The 22,845-nt window shown below is 38.1% G+C and overlaps 1 protein-coding gene across 1 annotated transcript in view; it reads left to right on the top strand.

The window, feature by feature from the left end:
* The first annotated feature begins 8,899 nt into the window (after positions 1 to 8,899).
* The window catches only part of LOC122814249 (triadin-like), a 674,993-nt gene continuing 661,047 nt past the window's right edge, over positions 8,900 to 22,845 (top strand). Inside the window, exon 1 of the mRNA XM_044086849.1 lies at positions 8,900 to 8,966. Coding sequence (XP_043942784.1) covers positions 8,900 to 8,966 — 67 coding nt within the window. The remainder of the gene's footprint in view (positions 8,967 to 22,845) is intronic.

Below are 22,845 nucleotides of genomic sequence, written 5' to 3'. Positions count from 1 at the left end.
CAGTGGTGCAGTGGTTGCATTATCGCCTCACACCAAGAGGTTCTTTGGTCTGATTCCCGGCCGGGGTGCCTTCTGTGTGGAGTCTGCATGTCCTCCATGTGGGTTTCCACACACATTGCAAAGACATGCATCTGGAGCATTTCTTTATGGGCCTCTGCTGAAATCTGGCTTCATTCCAAGTTGGATTTTCCTGGTAAACAAATGTTAAATAAGTAAAGCTTTCATATCAATAGTAGCTCAGTAACTGTCATTCATAAGAGCTGCTGTGTCCACATTCTTCAAATATTCTAGGAAATGGGAAGAGTCTCATATGTAACCCAACAATGTAGGAAGCACTTTATTTAGTTTGCTTTTAAGAAAGTGCAAGTGGCTCCATTTTGGAATGTCCTACAGATATCAGATGTGATTCAGATACAAATCCAGAGAACCATCATGTACCAATATGTTACTTACGTAATGAAAGAAAATCAAGTTTATATTATTGATAACCCTTTTATTATTTGGAAATGGCTTTCTTGCATTACATCCATCTATAGCTGTAGCCAGATTGTGCCGTGGTAATGATGCCAACAATTTTGGGTCCATGGGTTTACAACGGTATTCTATATTTATAAGCATCTGCATGCAATCTATACGAATAGTGCAATACCTTATATAAACAATCTTTAAGTAGCCATAGGTTCACAGAATATGCATTATTTGTCCTTGATAGTGTCAGGCTGCATAGGATTGGTGAAATTTTAATAGCAACCTTGAGAGAAGTGAATTACATTGGCAAATACATTTGGCTGTGAATCCGTCCCCAGATTACATAAACAATTGTCTGCCAAGGGTATGCTGAGGGTAAATAAATTTAAATAGTTGCACATACTGTCATCTAGGATATTTTCAGTTTAAATCAAATTATTAATACAGATGTTTTATTTCATAAGTCCTTGTACATACATTTTGCATATATTCTATGTTTGTAACCATTTTCAAAGTGATACGCATTTTAAATTACATGTCTGTCATGATTAGTTGGCTCTGTGTTCACATCCTTTCAATTTATTATCTAAGGGTATATTCAACAACAGTTTGTTCTCTGATTTAGTCAGTTATTAACGGTTGAAAGCATTCAAAGTTTTTATTAAAAGTTTTGTTGATTTTAAAATTTCATTCACAGTGTTTTATTTAATTATTTACATATTTTGTTCATTTTATGTTTGATACTGTAAATTAAGCTATCTACTGTAAATGGAGGTTTGATTTTCTTATCTATATTTCCCCCAAAAAGTAATGTTTGCAGACATTGCTACCACATCTGGTCTGTAATGTTGTTTTGCTAGCATTTTAGACTATTCAGCTGTCACTGGACATACTCTCACCCCCCCCCCACACACACACATAAATAAAAAGGAGCAATCCTTGGGGATCATGTCTGTTTATGGCATCTGTATTGTGCATACCATAAACTGTCTATACAGAATTTTGCACATTTTGCACCATTTGGGAACCTGCCACTGTTTTAAAGGAGCTACCCCATATGAATGTCAGTATAATTGGGATCCATGTCTTGTTGCCCATTCCAGCAGGATAGTGATGTCACTAATTCAGAAGGGGGAACAAATGCTGCTGATACACTTGGCTTCTCCGCACCATAAATGGGGAGAAACAACTACAAATTGCAGACAGTGCCACCCTGCAACATTTGCATACTTGCTTTGATCCACATATACAGTGGGACAAGTAAACGTCTTCCACATTTATAGAGGTTTTGTGATGCTGTGGCTCTGGTATATCTAGGCCTCAAAATACCAGCCTCATAAACATGTATACTGTGTTCATTTATACACTATATAAGGAAGTACTCAGAAAAAAAATGTTATATCATAACTTTAAAATTAGTCCACATTTGACCTAGTCCATTTTTATGAACTTGAATTAGAAATTGAATTATCTTCTTAAAGTATTTTTCTCCTCTTAGAAGTAATGTTTCACAAAAACTGATTGTACTTTACAAAGGACATGTACTACACCTAATGTTTTCCCATAATGTTAACTCATTGCTGTTCATATACTATTTCTGTAGTTAATATATCCTTCTTATTGGTATGTTAAATACATGTTAAATGTAGACTCTTGTACTGTATATAATGTCTAAATTGTTTTTGCATAATCTTGTTTATGCATAATGTCATACTCTATATAATTCTACAATTTTCCTGTAACATTTCATGATTTTTTCAATGACTGTATAAGATATGTAACATTCTCCATGGGCCTGTTTTGAGAAGGGGTTCATGCTAAACCCATCTGGACTATTCCAGTAAACAAAGGCAAAACAAATCAGATAAAAATGAATTAAAAAGACACAACAAAACAATAGTTTACAAAGCATATTTCTTTCATGGAACACATTCCAACATAGTTTTATTCACACATGCTACTATTTGATCTTCTGTGAAGTTTTTTCCATAGTTGTAGTAAATAAAAAAGAGGTGTAGAATGAGAGGTGGCAAAAAGTGATTTGGATATTTCACTAACTGGAGAAATTCAAAGGTATTTGTCATAGTAGTACATTTGTCAAGGACTGGTTATGTAAATTTGCTATTAGTAAACCATTTTGCAGATACATTGATTTTTTTTAATTATGAATGACTTTAAGTAGGAGTTACATTCCCTGAGGGTACAGGAAGAGACTCCCATAGCTTTAGGGCCAATGCACAGCATCTTTGATTGGGATAGGAGACTTTATGCCTTCATGGAAGTAATAATGGGCTGATAAGAAGGTTGGATCTTAGACTGCAATGTGAGATATAAGCCAGATGGCTAAGAATGGAAAAGAGTTTAAATTAACTTTTTATAAGTTAAAGATCCAAAATGTAGAAGTGATCTTTGCTGCACATGTAGCTACTTAGTTTTGTTCAGTATAGAGCAGTGGTATTTTCTCAGGGTGTAAGGAGATTAATCTGCAGATATTACCAGTAGTTTATAAAGAACATGCACTCTTTTTAAGCTAATGATATTATGGTGATACCAAATTCTAGTTGTGCAAGTAACATCCCTTTCCCAATTGCCATTCATGCTTTGGGGGATAGAAGATATGAAATATTGCTAATCAGAATATAAGTTTTAATTTTGTTATGATGATAAACATTAGGGATTTGCTCTACCTAAATTAGATAGTAGAAATATTTAGTTTCTTTCTGGAGATTCTTTGTTACTGTAATAAATATGCCATTCCTGGATGAGTAACACTAGTTTCTGGTGAGAATCAATAATTATTTTAGTATTTAGTACAACCATCAGTAAGGAGCAGTTTCAAGATGAGTTCAAAATAGTTCTGTGTCTGTTCCTTGATTATGAAACGCCAATAACTCAAACAACAAATTACCATATCGTCATTGTAGAGGATTGTTGATAGTTTAAAGATATTTTTGAACAGTTTATTGATAAAAAGGATGAACAGAATATGAGGCAGCACAGACATGTATTAAATGGAAATGTTAACGAGGTTAAAGACATTAGTTATACATTACTACCTCTGTTGGTGAGAATCTTCAAGTCAGGGAAAGGCTTAGTTATTGATCCCTGATGTCCTTAAACAATGAGTAGGTCAGACCAATCTCATATTCATGTGCTTTGCTTAGTTTGCTGAAGACTGATTGGCATTAATTGCCTGTGCTCATGTTGGAAAGGATATCAACAATGAGTGCTTACAGGGCTGCTGCTATGCTTTTTCTTTTCCAGAATCCACGTTGGTGAGGATTAGTATTCCCTGATTTTGGGTACTCTATGTCAGCTGAGAAAAGAATAGTTCCTCATATATTTTGTTTAATGTGCTCAAAACAGAGATGGGTCGTAAGTCATTTCACAAGGCTAATTTGTTCATGTTTGGAACGGGTTTTGCTATGGCGACATTCCAGATTTCAAGCATGGAACCATTACCCGGGATTTGCCCAAGAAGTGTTTCGATCTCTTTCTTTTAATTGCTCTGAAATAAAATGGGGGAATAGAGGGGTTTCATTGCTTAGAGGTATAATATTCAAGTGTGTAATAGGTGGCTAGGCTAGATGGGTCTGTGATGCTAGAATATAAGACCAGCTTGTATGAGAGAGAAAGACAGGCCTTATGATAGTCTTTCTATGTTCTTTGAGGCTTGGGATGAAAGGTCCACAGCATGGGGTGAGGTTTTGTAGTCAGAAGCTTAAACTAAAGTGCAGTGGATACTAATGGAGTATAAATATTGATAGTGGAGATAACATTCAGGTTGTTGATAATCATAAGGGCTCAGCATAGCTTGGTTTTTCATGAACTGTTTTAAGGTGTTTGTTTGTTTGTGTTGCTTTTAAGTAGCCACTTTCTCCTTTATGCGTGCTGTAGTTGTAAGGTTTCTGTGCAGAACTGCATGTAGTCTACAATAGCTTTTCAGCACACTTAGATACATTCCTTCTGCTTCTAGTGTTACTAAAATATCATAAATAGTTTTAGACTCTATTTCCTTTCTTAAGTTCTCTGTAGCTTATGTTCAGTCATGTTGCTTTCCTCAGTTAGAGTTAAAAAAATAGTAAGCAAAATGTATTTTGCATTCTGTTTAATTTAGAGTAATGTAGCTGTTCAAAGGAACTAACGTATTGTTTGTTTGCATTGTTGTTGCCTTCTGGCTCATGCCATGGCTATAAAAAGGTCAGTGGAGCAGCTGGCTTATCTTGGTTAACAAATTCAGTAAAATAAGTAAAAGAATTGACACTTGTTTTTTTTCTCATTTTTTAAGTAAGTATGCTGTATTGAAAAGAACACATTTGCATGTTTTATGTACTGTTCCTTGACCTCAGATGTACCCCTGCTAGGCTATGGTGGCTGATACAAATAATTTAGTTATTCATTTTTATGGCACAGATATAGTATGTGATGGTTCTAAGCTGAATGTATCTTCCAGTCTCTTCTTTATGGTGCTATTTCCTTATTCTCACATTACACTGCTCTCTTTCCACCCCATTCCAGACACCTTTATGTGTTTTAACATTGAAGCCCTTTCTGCCAAACTGAAATATATATATTTTTTGTAGTACTTTGTTTCATAATGGTAAGTTCCTGTTCATGATTGCTGTTGCTGGCATAACTAGCTCCTTAGCTACCCGATTTACAGAGTTTACCACCTGCTTTGTGCTTCTTGTGATTTTTTTTTCATTGTTATAATTTTCTCACATGAAAGCTGTTGGATTCATCAGGAAAAATCAAGTTAAAAAATGTTTTCCCATGTGAATGTTTTGTGGGTTTATATTTGAAATGCTTTTTATATTAAATTCAGTAGACACAAAGTGTTTTCTTTTGAGTTGGTTGGTAATCTCAGACAACTGCAGTACTCCAATATGTGTTTGCTGAGTATGGAAAAACAGAATAATAGATAAAATATAAAGATTCAGGTTCTACAGCTGTATTAACCGCACTTCTTAATACCCTATTAGAAACTAAATATCTTGTTCCTTTATTTGCATGACAGTATTTTTTTCCTTAAAGTTTAGCTAAAATCTCCTCATAAAATAACCATGCTTTTCAGATGATGTGATAGTAGATCTATTTTCTTAAACTGTTGATCCAGTTTCCAGTTAACAGTACATGTTTTCTAACATAATGAATCTAATTAAGAATTTAGTTGCTACCCCACTAAACATTCTTGTGGTACCACTACTGGAAAAACATTATTAGGCATTGCGGCCTTATAATTTTACAGAATATTAGGGTATTTTTATTATAAGAAAAATTCACTAGGAATATATATGAAATTGGATGGAAGTAAAAGGTATCTTTTGGGTTGGTCTGCTTCAGAAGGGGTTTGATTAGAGCAATTTTCCAAATCTGTACCATGATGTTTTGTGTGAGATATAGCTTATATATGTGGATGAAAGAAAGCTGTAGATGCCCTCTACATCTACAGTGATATATGAACCAAGAGTTTATGTTGTCAGATCCAGGAAGGGTGTCAGTGGAAATATTTCTTAGTAGAAAAGAGATTTATTTTAGATGAATGCATTTGAAGTAGAAAGGGTGAATGAATGGTGTCAGGTTGGACAATGCAAGACCTGTGTAAGGTGTGGAGTTTATTGACAGGAGACTGCTAAACTCTTTAAGGAAATTGTCTGGAGAAAGTTTTGCTGAACCACATTGAATGGTATTTGTAGACAGGGTATCATGAGGAAGTCTTCATCCTGTAAGTAGGTTATCATCTTTCCAAAAGTGGTTGGAGGAATGTATTAGGGTAATTTGTTTCTTTACAGATTTTTTTGGCTAGATAATGCTTGGGTATAAAGGAGGTGCTGTTTTCAATTGAAGAGTCTGTTTCCATTTTTGCATTACTGCCTCCCTTATAGTTAAAAGATGTTTGAGTTCAGTGAGCAGGCATTCAGTTTTGGCGGGTTTGGATAAGTGCGAATAATTTGTTTTACAGTTGGTGTTATAAGTCAAGTAGGCTTACAGCTGATGTATTAGGGTCATGTAAAGTAATTATACGGTTCCAGTTGTGGCCTATGAGAAAGGTTCTGAGTTTGTCTGTACTTGTGATACTCTGGTTTCTGAAGGCTTTTAATATTGGTGATAGTTTTATAGGATGGGTAACAACTCTAAAGGTGATTGGGTAATGGTTCCTAAGTGATGGTGCAGAATGTTTATGTTGGCAAAGGAGTTTGGTATGTTTGTAGTAATCATGTCGAGCCTGGAGTAACTGGAGGACCTGAGGTTAGGTATTGTTGGTTCTTTTATGAGTTGAAGGTAAACTAGGTCTTCTAGGAAAGTACCCATGTCAGATGAAAGAGGGTCAAGATAATTAAGACTGAAGTCACCTGGAATGATTATGACATTATTCTGGGACAGTTATTAAGAATGTTAGTGATGAGTGATTTGAAATTATTTAGGAAAGCATGAGGTGGTAGATAGGCTGTAGCAATCAGTAGTAGTTTTCCTTTGTGAGATGGACATTTTAGGAGAATCCAGTTAGGGCTAGAGTCTGAGGAAGAGTCTCCTTGGGCAATGACTTTTGGGTATAGGTTATTTCTCTACAAAATTAGAGAGCTTCCACCTGATTGTTTGCTTGGTCTGACAACAATGACATTCTTATAGCTAATGCAAGAAAACCATTATGATAATGTAAATAAACAATTACCATTTTTATTCTATTTAAGTATTATATATAAAACAGTGACGTGTTTGTCATATGTCATTAGGGTTATTTAATTAATTACATTAAAAAGACAATGTGACTGGTTATCATATAAAAGTTCACGTACTTTTGAGTAAAACTTTAATAGCTATTCACCCCCATAGAACATGTTGACTAAATGCATTTTGCTGCCTTGAAATGAATCCAAAAACTTTCCATAAAGACCAGCGTTCAAATTTGATAAGAGTTATAAGTAAAAACGAATAAAATACTTCAATGTGATTTTATTTTAGTAACTATTAAAGTATCTTACTATCCAGTCCTAGCCTTACAGCCTTTTTAATGTGCCTTTTAATTATATGCAGATATAATCACTTTGTTTTTAAAATAAGAATGATAAGTAACCAACATCAACAAAGTAACTGTTTATTATCAATAGGTTTGTACAGATCGCTAACTTATTCCCTATTTCATTTAGTTAGCGCACTATTCTCAAAAATGTCTCCTTTTCGTTTAGTATTTAGCCATGTCTTTAAAAAGTTCTTATAGTTATCACTCACTACAGGTGTTTCTTCATACAAGTTTTTATAGACAAGTTTTGAAAATGCTCAGTTTGATGTTGATCCTTCTCTTAAGGAAGGGATGAACTAGATATTAAGCCACAGTTTTAGGTTTTAATGACAATTTAGCATAGTAAAGGACTTGAAATCTTGTATGTCTTGTTTTCCACCAAAAATTAGTTATTTCCTGTCAAGTTAATATTATGGCCTTAGAGCATCTGTGGAGAAGTGATCCATGTCATTCATCTTTTATGAAATCACTGGTGATTTTTTTCTAAGGAATTCTGGTTGCATCCTATCAGTCTGTGGTTGACAGAGATTTTTTAACAGCTAATACCAACCACAGTCTTTGAACTAAGCACATCATTAAGGAAGATGTCAAAATTATTATACAGAGCAGCAAAGAGACAGATGTAGGGCAGATTCCAAAAGAGTTACTCTCAATGTAAACATGCTTATGCCAAGTCAGATTTCAGATCACCTGCTCTCAAGTCACTTACACTGGGAATAGGTCTTTTGGATTCAGGCCCAAAGTCTTTTAACCAAGTTTCTATAAGGTTAGGATAGGGCCTAAGTTTCTGTAAAATCTACTTTACTCCTCATACGCCGAGTATTTATGCACCATATTTGAAGATTTAAAAATGGTTATTGTCAAGTATAATGCCTGAAGTTTGAGTACAATTACATGTTGCAAGATGCAGGTGATGCTACATGAAACAGCAGAAGATAGATTACCCATAGCCCACTGCTTATAGAGAGACAGACGAGAACCTGGATTGGGTAATATCTCCTGGTATGCAAACTGTAAGTAGGCTGTGGAGGTAGAGGAGAAATATAAATCTTCTAACTCCATTCAATAGCAGGAGTAGCATTTCGGTCTGTGTGTAATAAGTACATATAGATGTCTTTGTTTTTCAGGGGTATGGTGTAATGTGTTTGTAGGGTGAATTAGAAACTCTGCATTAGACAACCTAGTTAATAAATGACCAAGTCAATGTATATTGTTTTTGGAAAGTAGTGACAATGCCATTATTTACTCAGATGTAGACATATCTGTGTTTGAGATCAGTAGTGAATATTTTGATTAACTACTGAATGGTGATTTTTTTGACCCTCAAATATTTATACAGGCATACAAACAGCATAAATAAGTAAAATGTAACCTGACTCTACCCAAATAATTTTTGGGATGAATTTATCAATGTTAAGGGTTACACTAACCATATCTCCATTATTTTCAGAAAAACTTGCAAAGGAAAAAGCTCCTGGTAAGTTTGATACCTGCATAAAAAATGTATGGGCAATGAATGCAGTGGTTAGTATTCGTAGATGACATGCGCAACTCACAGTGCAAAATAATTCTGACAGTGGCCATGCACAGGGTGTGGGTAATCCAAAAACGGCATTTATACAAAAGTGCAATGCTTGAAACTGTATGAAATGCAGTGCATGCAAATGAGTGCATAATGACATGTAAATGAGAAATACCAATAAGCAGCATGAAATATACATGTGTAGGACAGCAACATGGCTGAGAAAATCAGAAACATGAAAAGAGGATGCTATGCCTATGCATACTCACTCAGTGTGAGAAATAAGATTTATGGATTACAGGATAAGAACCATTTTAGGTATAGCAGAAGTAATAAATCAACAGATTACCTTGACTGCTTCCATTTAACCCAGTGCTGGCAATTGTGCCATCCTGGCTACACCCACTCCAAAGCAGATGATAATGGCAGTGACGTAATGTCATCACCTGACAGGTCAACAGGTAATTGTTCACTACAGATAATTGTTCACTTCAGAGTTGACTGGGATACACTAAGGCAATTTATGCTTAGCATGACATAAGTTCATAGGTTCATAGATGTATTATTGGCTAAAGACCACTAGGGCCCTGAAAACGCTAGCCATGCAAACCAAATGTAACCCACAAATGTGATTTATGTTTGATTTACAGGAGGTGATTTACTGCCTGCCTCTGTCCATCAGAGACATAGGAGCCACACCAGAATGAATTTCTGATTACCCATTCATTGTTCCAAGGTGTGCTTAAATAGGGATAGGAAGGAACTGTGGTTTGTTTTGTCAATGTGCAAAAGATTCATCAAAACAGGGTCCAGCATTGCCTTATATGCCAGGCAAAGATCACCTCTCAGAAGTCTGTATGATACAGAGTACAGAGACAGGGCTTTTAGGTAATCAGCATAAGACATCATGTTTAGTCCCAGCATTCTTTTTGTAAAGAACTTTTATGGACATTCCAGTTGCTGCATGTGTCTGGTCAGGTACATACCTAAGGGGGCATTATTTTATATGATGGGTCTGATGCGGGCAGTGTACAGTGGTATAACCTCTCTGTGCCTAAATGCCATGCCCTTGCTTATAAGCTGAGCAACATAGAAGGATATTTTACTACTTTGGACAAATGTTGATCGAAGACTAGGTTACTATATACATGCGTTCCCATATACCTCACTCATGAATCAACTTTTGAGGGTGTTTCATTAATTCCATAGTTACCTGAGGTGGCAGACTTCTCAAAAGGTACTATAATGCATTTTTAGTACTGAGGTTTAAGCCATGGCTTTGGAACCAAGTGTTTGCCTGTATTAGACCTTCCTGAAGAGTGTTCTTGTCTTGAGGGATTCATTGACTGCTCCCAGTTTGCAATCACCTGCAAACTTGGTTATCCAGAGGCCTTTGGCATTGGTTTTGATATGCGAGAAGTAGATACCAAAGAGGAGTGGGCCTAACACAGAGCTCTGGGGGGACTCCACTGGTGACTGGCTTCTTTCTGGAGGTGGCTTCACTGGTTCTAACCTTCTAGTATCTATCAGTGAGTCAGCTAGCTATCCAGTATGTTATATGGGGGTTTATACCTAGTTCTGTAAGTTTGTTGAAATGCATGCGTGAGGTGTCATATCAAATTCCTTAAACAGATCTAGGTAGGCACAATTTTCCCCTCATACATTGCCTTAATGGCTTTTTCAAAGAAGGCAGATAACCATTGCAGACCCCCATTCTTGTGGCACAAAGCCTGTTTTTAGACTATAGATGAATAATGATTTCAGTGGGCCTAATAAGCCATATTTTATAATACTAAGGAGGCATCCAGGAATGCTATTGAGACTCACTGAAGCGACGTTCTTGGCTTTAGTGAGTGTAGCCAGTACAGGCTCCCTATTTTTAGTTGGAGGGGTTTTGTCTGACGGTATTATTCGGGGATAATTTAGGGTGAGAGGGGTTAAGATGTAACTGAATTTGCAGAATAACAGGTTTGCTGTATAACCAGGCTTGGTGAATGTGACACTATTAACCATCAGTTCAGCACAGTGCTGTGTGCTGCCCTTGAGGTTCTGACATAGCTGTAGAAGACCTTATCACCATATTTCACCTGGGAGGATATTTGAACCTCAGAGTTGGCCTTGTTTTACCAAATTAGCCCTCTTAGTTGTCAATCTACTTTGATGAGAGAGTTTTTATCTTGATAGGAATTACCCTTCTTGATTTTTTCCATATTTTTTCCTTTGGTTATATATCTTATTTAATTTGGGATGCCACCATGGTGGTTTGTTTGTGGGACTGGTTCTGGACTTACATCTAGTAGATGCAGTAGCCTCTATGCAGCCTTGCATGATTGTACAGAGTTTCTGAGATCAATTCAGCATAGGCTGTGTATTCAAAGGACACTACATTTTGACAAGCCATCACTTACAATTTGCCTTTGAATAGTTATTTACTGTTACTGATTTTAATGGGATTATGGAATTTATTTTGATTTCAAAGGAAGAAGCTTTATGATCAGACCTTACCAGGGAGGATACAGAATTGGGAGGGGGGGGGGGGTGCAGTGTTGTCTCATATAGGTGAGCAAGAGGTTAAGTATGTTGGAGCCTCTAGTGAGTGCATTCACTATGTGGTCAAGGTTTTTTGTATTTAAGAAATCCATGAATCTCCGTGTCTGCAGATTTGAGGATGTGTAGGATTCTCAGTCTATAGAGGGGTAATTAAAGTCTTCCATCAGTAGGGTACTTGGTTGGATGGTAAGTGTCTCCAGTAGGTCCATATATACATTGTGAGCTTCTTGGGACATGGAGCGTGACCTATAGCTGTCTAGGATATGGTACAGGGTTATGTCTATGGTGATCTGTGCATGGAGGAATTCTAGCACATCTTTCTGTGTGACTAACCTAGAGGTTTGTTCGTTATTGCTGTATATTGAGACCCCTCCACCTTTAGCCCTTGTCTGTGCAGCTACTGGGCTAAAAATGTTGGAAGGCACTGAAAGCTTGCACTGCCAGGTTACTCTCTGCTGCTTTAAACAATGTTTCAGTAGCTGCACAGATATCTGTATTCTCAATTTTTTTTTTAATTTGGGCTCCTGGGATTCTGCAGTAATATTTTGAGGTTCTATTGAGTTGACTTTATTATGTCTGTTGGTTTGCCAATTTAGCATTGCCTAAAAAAGGTACTATAGGGGCAGAGAAAGCCTTTGCCGGCATTTGAAAGCCTAGAGGAAAGAGGTACAGACCATCCTTGGGAAAACAACGTGATTGTTGACCTTGTTCTCCGAAGCTGACAAATATTGGATCCCCTTAGTATGACACCAAAAAGACAGCCAGTTGTTGAGATCAATCACTTTTGTTCATAATGTGGCAACATCCTCAGTGATAGTAATATGTTAGCAAGTGCCAGGCTCATACCACCCTAAGACACAAAGTCTGAAATCTGCTTAATGTCTTTCTTCATATAGTCCAGGGAGGTACATCTCCGTTCATATACACCTACATGAACTATGATGGAATCATACTGGTACCTGTGCCATAATGACTTGAGTGCATGCATGATTTTGTGGATCATGGCTCAAGCAACTAACAGTTTTCTACTCCTTATGCAGCCTGCTTAGAGGGCATCAGTATATCTTTCAATAGAGTTGCCTTTGACAAGAGTCCTGGAAAGTGTGTTTGCTTGTCATAGGGGCTTAATGTTTGTGGCTCCACTGAGAGTGATAGTATGTGTGGCATTAGGTGTTGTTTTTTTCTGAGTGCCTTTAGACTTGCTGAAGCATAGTTGTGAGAGTAGGTGGTCTAGGTGATCTTTGTTGTTTATCAGCACATGTTAGCCTATGTGTTGTGTGCTATATGAAGTGGGTGTTGTGAGTGTAGTTTCGACAACCTGGTGTGGACTTGTATGTTAGAGGTTAGCTTCCACTGCAATTGTGTAAATACACCTCTCTTATACTATATCTGATTCGTTAAGGATTAAACAGTTGTCAATAAGCATGAGACAATGTCAGCATTGTCTCAAGATGCCCATATCATAGGATCATATGATCATAGGAGATTACTAGGCTATCGACCTGGAGTTCATTTCAATCCTAGCCATTTCATCACACTGTAATACCATAGAAATGTTAGTTAATACCCCTGATTTCATTTAGTAATGGCTGCCCTTGTCTAGGTGGGTTGTGCTTGCTATCCCTGGTAAGAATTTATGGCGCCCCGTCCACTCGTCCAGGTTCCTCTTGAACAGTGTCATAAAGGTCCTCTGTTTCACTTGAATAGGTAGCCTATTCCAAAGACACGACAGTCACTGGGAGATAAATCTGTCCTTCCAGCATGTCCTATTTAAGTCCTGTTTGGGGGTTGGGGGAAGGCCTGTGATAAGTTTGAATGGGATAAGTGAAAGAAATTTTCCCCAACCTATCCACTAGCAGGTTTGCTATCTCTCTGGGGTCGTGTGTGACACCATTGGTCATTAGTTCTGCACATGCTTGGGTCCTATCTTTAAGGCTATGTACGTAGCTGTAAAAGCCCTTATGGTTATCCTTGGTTGTTCTTGCTAAGTTTTTTGTAAAGAAGCCTTAGAGGATTTGACAAGTTGTCTTATTTGTCTGTTGAGGCTGAGGAGGGTGCTTTTCAATTTTTGGGGTCTCGCCTTTGTTTTCCTGGACTGCGATTGTTTTGCATTTATTGTAAAGTTTATTGATGCTGAATGTTCACCATGGTGGCTTGGGGCTCTGGCTTTGATTCTTTCTGGTACAGCCGAGTTTATACAAATATGCAAGTAATTGTACAGGGCTATAGTGTAAGCTTCAGTGTGCTTACCACTTTCAACTGGGGGTGGAACTTGGAATGCATATATACCTTCACATAGGAAAGTATAGTTTGCCTTGGTGAAGTTATTTGGTCTGATTTCACCCTTTGTGAGTTCTGGTGTTAGTTTCAACTTAAAGGTGACATTTTGTGGTCAGATTTAACTGATGATGATCCGACAGTTGTGTTAGAGCATCTGTTTGACATGTTAGTAAGGACCAGATCTAGTATGTTTGTTCCTCTTGTCATGGTATGAACAATTTGTTGCAGGACATTTGAGTTAACAAAGTCAAAGAACTTTTGTGCTAGCAAGTTAAGGCTAGCATGGCTTTCCCAGTTGATGGTGTGATAATTGAAATCCCCCATAACCAGAGTGTTCAGTAATATTTGGATTGTCTCCAGTTTGGTCAAGTAGGCTTTGTGTGCATCATGACCCATGGAGGGGGATCTATAACTGGCCATAACTCCCAACCGTCCTGAATTACTCAGATTTTACTGAGTTTTGGGGTCCAAATGAAGGGGTGCCACGATTCCCGAGTGGTACCCCTTCATTTCCGATCTTTTTGCTTTTGATTTTTTTTTAATTTTTTTAATTTTCACACTGTCGGAGATGACATCATCCTGTGCGCGATGACGTTAGCTCCGTCAGCACTACCAGCCAGTCAGAATTGAGCTCAAGGAGCTCACGTCATCATTTCCTGCTGGTGCGAGCAGGCGGGAAGTGAATTTGAAACAAGCGGACTTTGCTTTAAAATGTTTTGCTTTGGCTGGATGCTTAGTTTGGGACTTTGCTTTAAACTGCTTTGCATCCAGAAACCACTTAGCTTCTTCTGCGGATAGAAACTGTTTGTGACTTTGTAAGAATGCTTTGCAAGGACCGAAATTGGCTTTAAATCTGCTGCCGCTGGGACTTTGCTTTAGGTAAGGAACAAAGGGTGTGTGTGTAATCCCAGTGCTCTGTGTACTACATACCAGTTAAAGATGTTTAAATTCTACTGATTTCCTGGTTAATGTAGTACGAGTGCTATTCTATTCAAGCAAGCCCTATTTAACTTAGTATGAGTGTTGTGCTACACATGAACTGATACCCTTCTGAGGTGAATGTTACAAACTGTTATTCCAGTGATGCTACTGACTAACACACACTGTATATTATCTACTTATAAATACTACATTTTTCCTTGATTGTTTAGTGATTTCTTTTACTTCCTATTGAGCAACAATGTTTGTACACAATATTGCAAAGAATCCTTATATTTATACTCGTTTGAGTTTCTTTCTTTAGTGTTTTATGTTTATTTAGCTGCACTGTATAGAAATGTCTACTACTAAAATGGCAAAAATCAAATACTGCCATTTATATGTGAACACTGTGTCTTTGCTACATGCCACAAATGGTCCTTTGATCAGCCTTCCTAACTGGTTGACAAATGTAAAATAACTAAAATGCAAACAAGTATATACATAGATACGCACCTGTACACTCACAGTCATTGAGGTTAGCTGAATCTTTGAATGTTTGAGCAGTGTATGTGATACTTTTGTTTGTATTTTATCCTGTCACTTTTGTTTGGTCAGTAACTACGTTAATGAGAACTCGAACATAGCCAAACCAGGCAAAGGTGCACAATAAACTGATAAACCAAAACAGCACCAAAAAGATTCAAGAGCAGGACACCCAGGAATGTTTTTTAACGTAGTCACAGTTTAATAATGTTTAAACTAATGTTTAGTTTCTGACAAAGTTTTTATGAACAGCGGCTATTAAACTGTGACTACATTAAAAAACATTCTTGGGTTTCCTGCTCTTGCATCTTTTTGGTGCTGTTTTGGTTTATTACTTTTAATGAAACTAGAGTCTTAGGTGACCATTTGTATTCACCCAACATTGTAAAGTGGGTTGATGAAAACAGTAGCAGTGGTACATAAAATGAAGGAAAAGTGTGACGCCTTAGTGGGCTGCACCACAGTAGCACAAATATGAATATTTAATGCTAAGTTTTCAACTTAGAGTTACATAAACGTTATACACACTGGTTTCCTGTAGCTTGATCTGCTTTTCTTGAAAATTGATTAATTTTCCTTGGTAATCTGATTGTTTTCCTTAGTAGCCGGACTTCTGAGACGAATCGCATACCACCTTCATTTGTGTAATGATAAAAAATTCTAAGCACTATGCGCTTGTAATACACCTGGTGGCTAGAGGTATTTAAGCTCAAATCCTGTACCTTTGGTACATGGTAAAAAGATAATAAAAAACACAACCAAGGCGGTGATGAACAGAATCAGGGAACTGGATACTGAAAACCTTTATTTAATCCTAGAAATAGTCAAACGAATAAAAGCAGACAAAATCCACTCCAATTAACTTTATTGGAGTGGATTTTGTCTGATTGTATTCATTTGACTATATCTGGGATTAAATAAAGGTTTTCAGTATCCAGTTGCCTGATTCTGTTCATCACCGCCTTGGTTGATTGGCTTGTGGTTCGTTTTTTGGGTTACACGGTAAAAAGAGCCTAAAGTCTCTAGCCACCACTATTTCTCAACTTTACCCAAATTTTTTTTTTTTTTTTTTTGTGCTAAGAGGTTGAGAGCTATGGTGAGACATGAGAACTGAATTCACTAAATGATAGCCATTAAGTTTCAGTCTTCATTCTGTTTAAAGTGCTGATTTAGCATAGTGGTATGTTGCACTGACTGTAGTGTATAGTGTTATGGGTTCAAGACTTCCCAGTAACTTGCATGGTGGTACTACAACATATTATTTTAACAACTTTCCAAAATTATACAAGCAATGTTTAAAATGTGTCCCTGGTTTTTGACCTTTTGCCCCCCCCCCCAAAAAAAAAAAAAACTGAAATTGAAAATAAGTGTGAGAAGTTGTGCAAGATGCCTATGGCTTACACTACTGTCATTCTGTTTATAGTTTGGGTGTTGAAGTAGACTTTTCTGATGGAAATGGTCTGAATTGGGCAGTTTTGTAATTATTGGTTCATGCATTTTCTTTCATTGCCTACAGTACAGCCTACTGGAAAAATGTTCAGGTAGGTGTATCAAAGAAAAGAACACATGTATGTTTCTTGTTCTGTGTGCAAGGGGCCAATGATTTGAAAACAGCCCAAAGGTAATCTTTATCCACCACTGGCCACTTGCATTTTCTTTGGATGTGGTGCAGGTTTCAATGCTGTTTCAATGAATGTGAGTTTCAAGGGCAGAGAAGTTTTAATGCTGAGTCTACTTTCATTGTGAGACAGTATTGCTTTGTTTAATCAATGTCTGTTGGTGTTTGTGCATTGATGTGCTGCAAAATTTACAAATAAAATCCAAATAATCATTGTAAAAGTGAAGCAGTATGCACACATTAGTGTTTATGGTAAATGGGGAGAACTAGCCAGGTAATGGGACATTGGAATGGCTGCAGGGGGACTCTGGTGCCATATTTTGGTTGTCTGTTTTTCAGTTTGTGTTCGAAAGTTGGCATCCCACAATTCCATTGGAGTGGGTGGGGCTACATAATTATGTATGCAAATTATATGTAAATCAGTGTACAGATTTGTACCTATTTTTCATGGACCTTGTCCAGATTTTTGATGTTTCCAGGTTGAGAGGTATGTAACTGGCTCTGACTTGAAGGGGTATCTAAGCTACTGTAACCTGAACTTGGAGTAACTCGATGGAGTTGTCAAGTCTAACTAAACGGGAGGTGAATTTATCTGTAATATAGATAGAAACACTACCTCCTTTGGTTCTCACAAGTTTATTTTGTGGTCTGACGGTGTGGAAGGCATTGTAGCCTTGAAAGGCTGGGATACTCTCTAAGGCCTTGAACTAGGTTTCTGTGACTGCACAGACATCTACATTTTCCAGTGACAGAAATGCTTCCAAGGTGTGAAGTTTTTGATTTAAGCTCCTAGCATTTAACAGCATATCCCTTATTTTATTATGACTAGCAAATTCCACATTGGTATGTTTGTTTTTGAGTCATTGCCTAAAAAAGGCACTATGGGGGAAGCAAGACCCTTTGCCAGCAGCCAAAATCCTAGAGGTGCTAGGTATAAACTGTCTGTGACAAAGCAGTGAGTTTTTTTGAGCATGGCTTCCCAGGCTGACAGGAACTGGATCCCCTTTGAATGACCCAAAAACTAAGCCAATTATTGAAATCAAGAATTTTTTGTTTATACTGTGGAATCATTCTAGGTGAGGGTAGTATGCTGCTCAAGGCTAGAGACATACTTGCCTGGGACACATACTCAGAGAGCTCAATCATATCTTTCTTCATATACTCCAGTGAGGTACGTCTCAGGTCATCCACTCCAACATGAACTATGACACGGTCATAATGGTACTTGTTGCTGATAGACCTGAGTACATGCAATATCTGATGAATCCCGGCACCAGACAGGCAGCTGACTGTGACTTTCTCCTTATCCACCAAGCGGGCTACACTGAAGCTATAAACGTGCATATCCATAATGTCTAGTATTTTAATTTGTGAGCTACAAGAGGGCAGTGTATTCGGGTTAGAAGGCTATTAAGAGTGCTTTGTTTGTATAGACTAATAAGTGTGCTTTATTGCAACAGATTAAGGTAAGAAGTACTAAATTCTAGTAACTGTAATGTTTACATAATACGGAATTCTATGAAATCTGTAGGCATTGTCTCTCGAGGCCTAGCAAGCTGCTCTAAGCTGGTTTGCACACAAGGTTTTTGTACTATAATCCTCTTTACAAGTTACAGTGTTATGGACTGTTCTACAGAGAAAATATTCTTTCTTGATGTTTGCTACTGTGCAGGCCACTGCTAACCCACAAAACATGAAAAATTTATAGCAGCACAGTAAAAAGAGCAAGCTAAATAGTCAGCCCTCTAGGCAATAATATGAAAACAATGTTTTTTTGTGTATTTCCTAACTTAAATAGATCAGGCAAACACCTCCTGCCACAAGATAAATAAACCTGGTCCTCCTGATGTAAAAACACAGAAGTGCAATGCTATCCCAAACCACTAAAGTAGCTAGCTGGAAATCCCTTCTGAATGTAATTTCAAGTCAGTAACCATGAGAGGAAGAACCACTCTTTTGTACTTGTTTACAAAAATTCAGTGAAATGCACATAAAAGCAGGAAACAAAAGTGATCATTCAAAGTAACGTGTAATTTAGCAGCGTTATAATTTAATAAAGATGTGTATTAAAAAAAAGACTGCGGTGGTGGTGCTGCGATAGCGTTGTTGCCTCACAATTAGACATTGCCCGTTCGATTCTCAGTTAGAGCATCTTCTGTGTGGCGGCATGCGTGAATGGGCGTTCCTTCATTGAAGGTTGTGCGTTAGGCCCAGCAAGCCAACACATCAAAATCTACTGCCAATCATTAGCGGACCGGAGTTCCATTGTGGCGAACCCTAACCGGGAAAAGCCGAAAGACACAACAACAACATTAATAAAATTCTTCACTTTGCTTGGTTAGCACGGGATACAAGTAAAATACTTCTGGCATGCAGTCTAGGACTAACAAGCAGGCTAGCTACAAAGACTAGCAATGAAATAAAGGAAATATTGGAGCTCTTTTAGAAACTTTAGCTACTGTGTCAGTGTAGAATGGAGCAGACACAGAGTGCAAGCTGGTAAATAATAAGCAGACTCTAAAAGTACTGAAGTACAAACTGATGCAGAGACAATTCTCTCACTATTGAATTTCTACTACAGTTTGAGGCACCAGACTAAGCAGAAATTTACCAATAATACTGTTATGGAAAGAATGCAGTAAGAAATTATTAAAGCACAAATCTGATAGTAGTACACAGTTCTGCCACAACTGTGAACTAAGTACAAGACTTTGGCCCAGCAGGGTTTGAAATACAGATAGCATTTACAAGTAATTCTAGGTCCCAACAAACTAAAAAATGCAATCAGATGGAACAGATCAGAAAAGTACAAAGTAGTATCATCACACAGGTTACAGGTGCACTTAAGTATTAAAGCAAAATTGAACTAATTAAAATAATTTAATTATTTGCCTACTTGCTGTGTAAATAAAGGTATGTGTTGCATTGACCATTCTAGTTATGACATTTCAACAAGCATATGGGAAGCTTTAGTTATATCATAGACCTTGGCCTCATTAATACTTAAACTTTTCCTTAATATCATGTCATGATGGGGGTGTGTCAGGTCAACAATGTTAGTTTCAATGAATGCAAAATAAAATCGAAAGCACTTTGCCAAAACTACTTTGGTCAGCAGTGGAGATTGCCTTATTCTCTTTCTCCTCTCTCTCCTTTTTTGTGCACCCTCAGAGTTGGTATAGATAATTACAGTACAATTACATTAGACTACTCAGCTTGTATCCTTCCAACAGATGGAGGATCATATCTGCTTCCCAGGGGCACCAGAGAATAGAAGAAACATCATGTCAGAATTCTATGAGAACACGTTTCACTTAGGGCCAAGGCACCATAGATTGCACTACATTTTGTGATTAGGAATCCAGCTGGTCCAGTGGGACAAAGATACTCAATTTGGAATGGCAACCACTTCTTGAACTGTTATGTGATAGTTAATGCCCAGGGCATTATGTACGGTCTGTCTGTGTGCCTACCCTGGGCAGCTCACCTGATTCACACACATAGCATGCATCCAACTTATACCGATTGCTCCTATGAGAGGACTTCATGCAGGGTCTCTTGGTTGGGAAGTAGACAAACATTGAATGCACAATTTCCTTTAGAAACAGGTAGAGAGCATAATGCCAGCATGCCATATGTGATATTATGTCTTTCATTTTGCAGCTGATACCAGATATGCCCCGATTCACAACTCACATACGCTGGCAGAATTGTCGTACAACATGGCCCATCCTGAGAAAAAGGAATATTGTGGAAAGAGTCTTTGGACATCTGAGGAGTAGATTCCACTGATTTTACTCCTCAGCTGGGGCACTACAATATATCCCAGAGATATGCATCAAAATGCCTGCAGTGTGTACAATCCTACACAGCATGATCCCACATAATTAGATGTTGCAGGTTTCAACAGGATAGGCTGTAATTAATAAATCAGCAGTCACAGGGCAGGGAGCAGCTAAAGGAGAACACAATAGAGAAGTAGAGCACAGCCAAGATAGCAGTGGGTGCAATACATTGCAATGCTAGAAAATTACCAGAACTAGGTCTATTATCAGCAGCACAGAATAAGATGATGCGGGATGTAACACTCATTTTATGCAAGGACAGTACATATTCTGGCAACAGTACATCAGATATTAGCAAACGCACACAGGAATAGGCATTGGGAAGGATGCAGTCATCATCTCTTGCACAGGTTGGGTTAACAAGGTGGCAGTTTCCTGCAATTATTCAGTATGAGGAGGTCATAGGAGGTGTGTGCAATAGATTCATACTATGTTAGACTGTTAATGTCAGGGTTCAAATCCTCTATGGTGGTGTTGGGGTTTTGTATCAGTATGCAGTGTGGATTGTGCCAGCTGGCTTTGTTGGAGCTGGATCCACCTTAGTGACAACAGAGCCCTGAGGGACTACCCTGAGGAGGCATCTCATGACTAAAGCCCAAGAATGTTCTCCAACCAGAAACATGGGTGCAAGCCATGTGCTAGTATGTGATATTTATGGTGCAACTGCAATCCTCTGTGCCTTCTGATGTAGGTCACCTTATGAGTGTCCACTTCATGTTTGAACCAACCAAATCAAGGTACACAGCTAGTGAGAACAAACTGAAAGGCTGTTGTAATGTGTCACATGAGTCCATCTATTAAAGTGAACTTCACCAGCAGTGACCTCTATGTAATGGTCCAGGTGATGCATGTCCTCTTGCTTGCCATAGATCACACTTAGTAGTTCCACACTGCTATATGAAGCATTTGTTTGTGCCTGGATCACTGATCTGCACATCTAATGGTTGACTATCAGTGCAGAATACATTCCAGAGACAAAACAAGAGACATGGCATTGTCAAACGTCCTGGTGCATCAATATTTCGTGGGGATGCCCATGCCAGATACAGTGTGCATATTGAGTGCTGCATCTGGTGGATACATAGAAAGGGCCTATGTGGCATTGTCATGTACAGGTGGTATGTCAGTCAATGCACTCAATTGCCTCGAAGACAGACTCTGCAATTATGGTTGTTGGTATTCCTCCACTGAGATTGCTGCAGAGAGTGCCCCTGTGTTGTTAGAGGCATCAAACCAAACTATCTGCATGCCACCATCATTGTCAGTCAAAGCTGCTCTTCTGATGCTAGCCCTTTTTTCCCACTCTGCTGAGCCCTCCACCAGTGGAACTTGTGAATTCATGAAACTTTTGATATGAGTACAAGCCCACAGACATATAGTTGTATAATCCCCATGTGGTCTACATTCTGAGACACATTGTGACTATAAGACTCCATAACACATCTGTTGAGTAGGATATTGAGATTGCAGATTGGAGGGTCCTACATAACAGAAGTACATACCTCCAGTGCTCACATCCATTCCACTTCATGCATGCACAAGTATTATAACATAATAGTGCAGTCAATATTATCCTGTTTTATAACAATTTATGGATAAATGTGCACAGGCTGTAGGTGTCAGGCCTGCACCCACTTCCAGGCTACTGGCTAGTATGATGGGTCAATCCTCCTGCCCAGAGAATGGCATCAAAAACTCATCAACCTCAATCAATCACTTCAGTGTTGGTGGTCTATCCCCTGTTGAAATACTCTAAGCCTTCTGCTTTGCATTGAAGAGCATATCTATACACCTTTTTGTACCTGCTGTTGGCACTCATTATAGCATCTCACAGCACTCATGTCCCATATTGTGCACTGCCAGATCTAAGTACTGACCTAATGGTCTGTAAAGTCCTTGTCTAGTGGGTGCATACCATGCATGCAGAAGGCCTGCAGTAACACAATATTCTCCTGGCTGTTGTACATCTCCACTGTACTGCCCACATCCATCATGACACTGGATCCCCAGAATGTTTACTTCATTTACCAGATTTTCCTCCTGAGTATATGGCACTCTAACCTTGCAGGTCTGTATG

This window comes from Protopterus annectens, chromosome 1.part1 (genome assembly GCF_019279795.1).
Source record: "Protopterus annectens isolate FY-2018-M chromosome 1.part1, PAN1.0, whole genome shotgun sequence".
In the NCBI taxonomy this organism is placed as follows: domain Eukaryota; kingdom Metazoa; phylum Chordata; order Ceratodontiformes; family Protopteridae; genus Protopterus; species Protopterus annectens.
The sequence above is the reverse complement of the archived record's forward strand: the minus strand, read 5'-3'. Positions and strand labels throughout refer to the sequence as shown.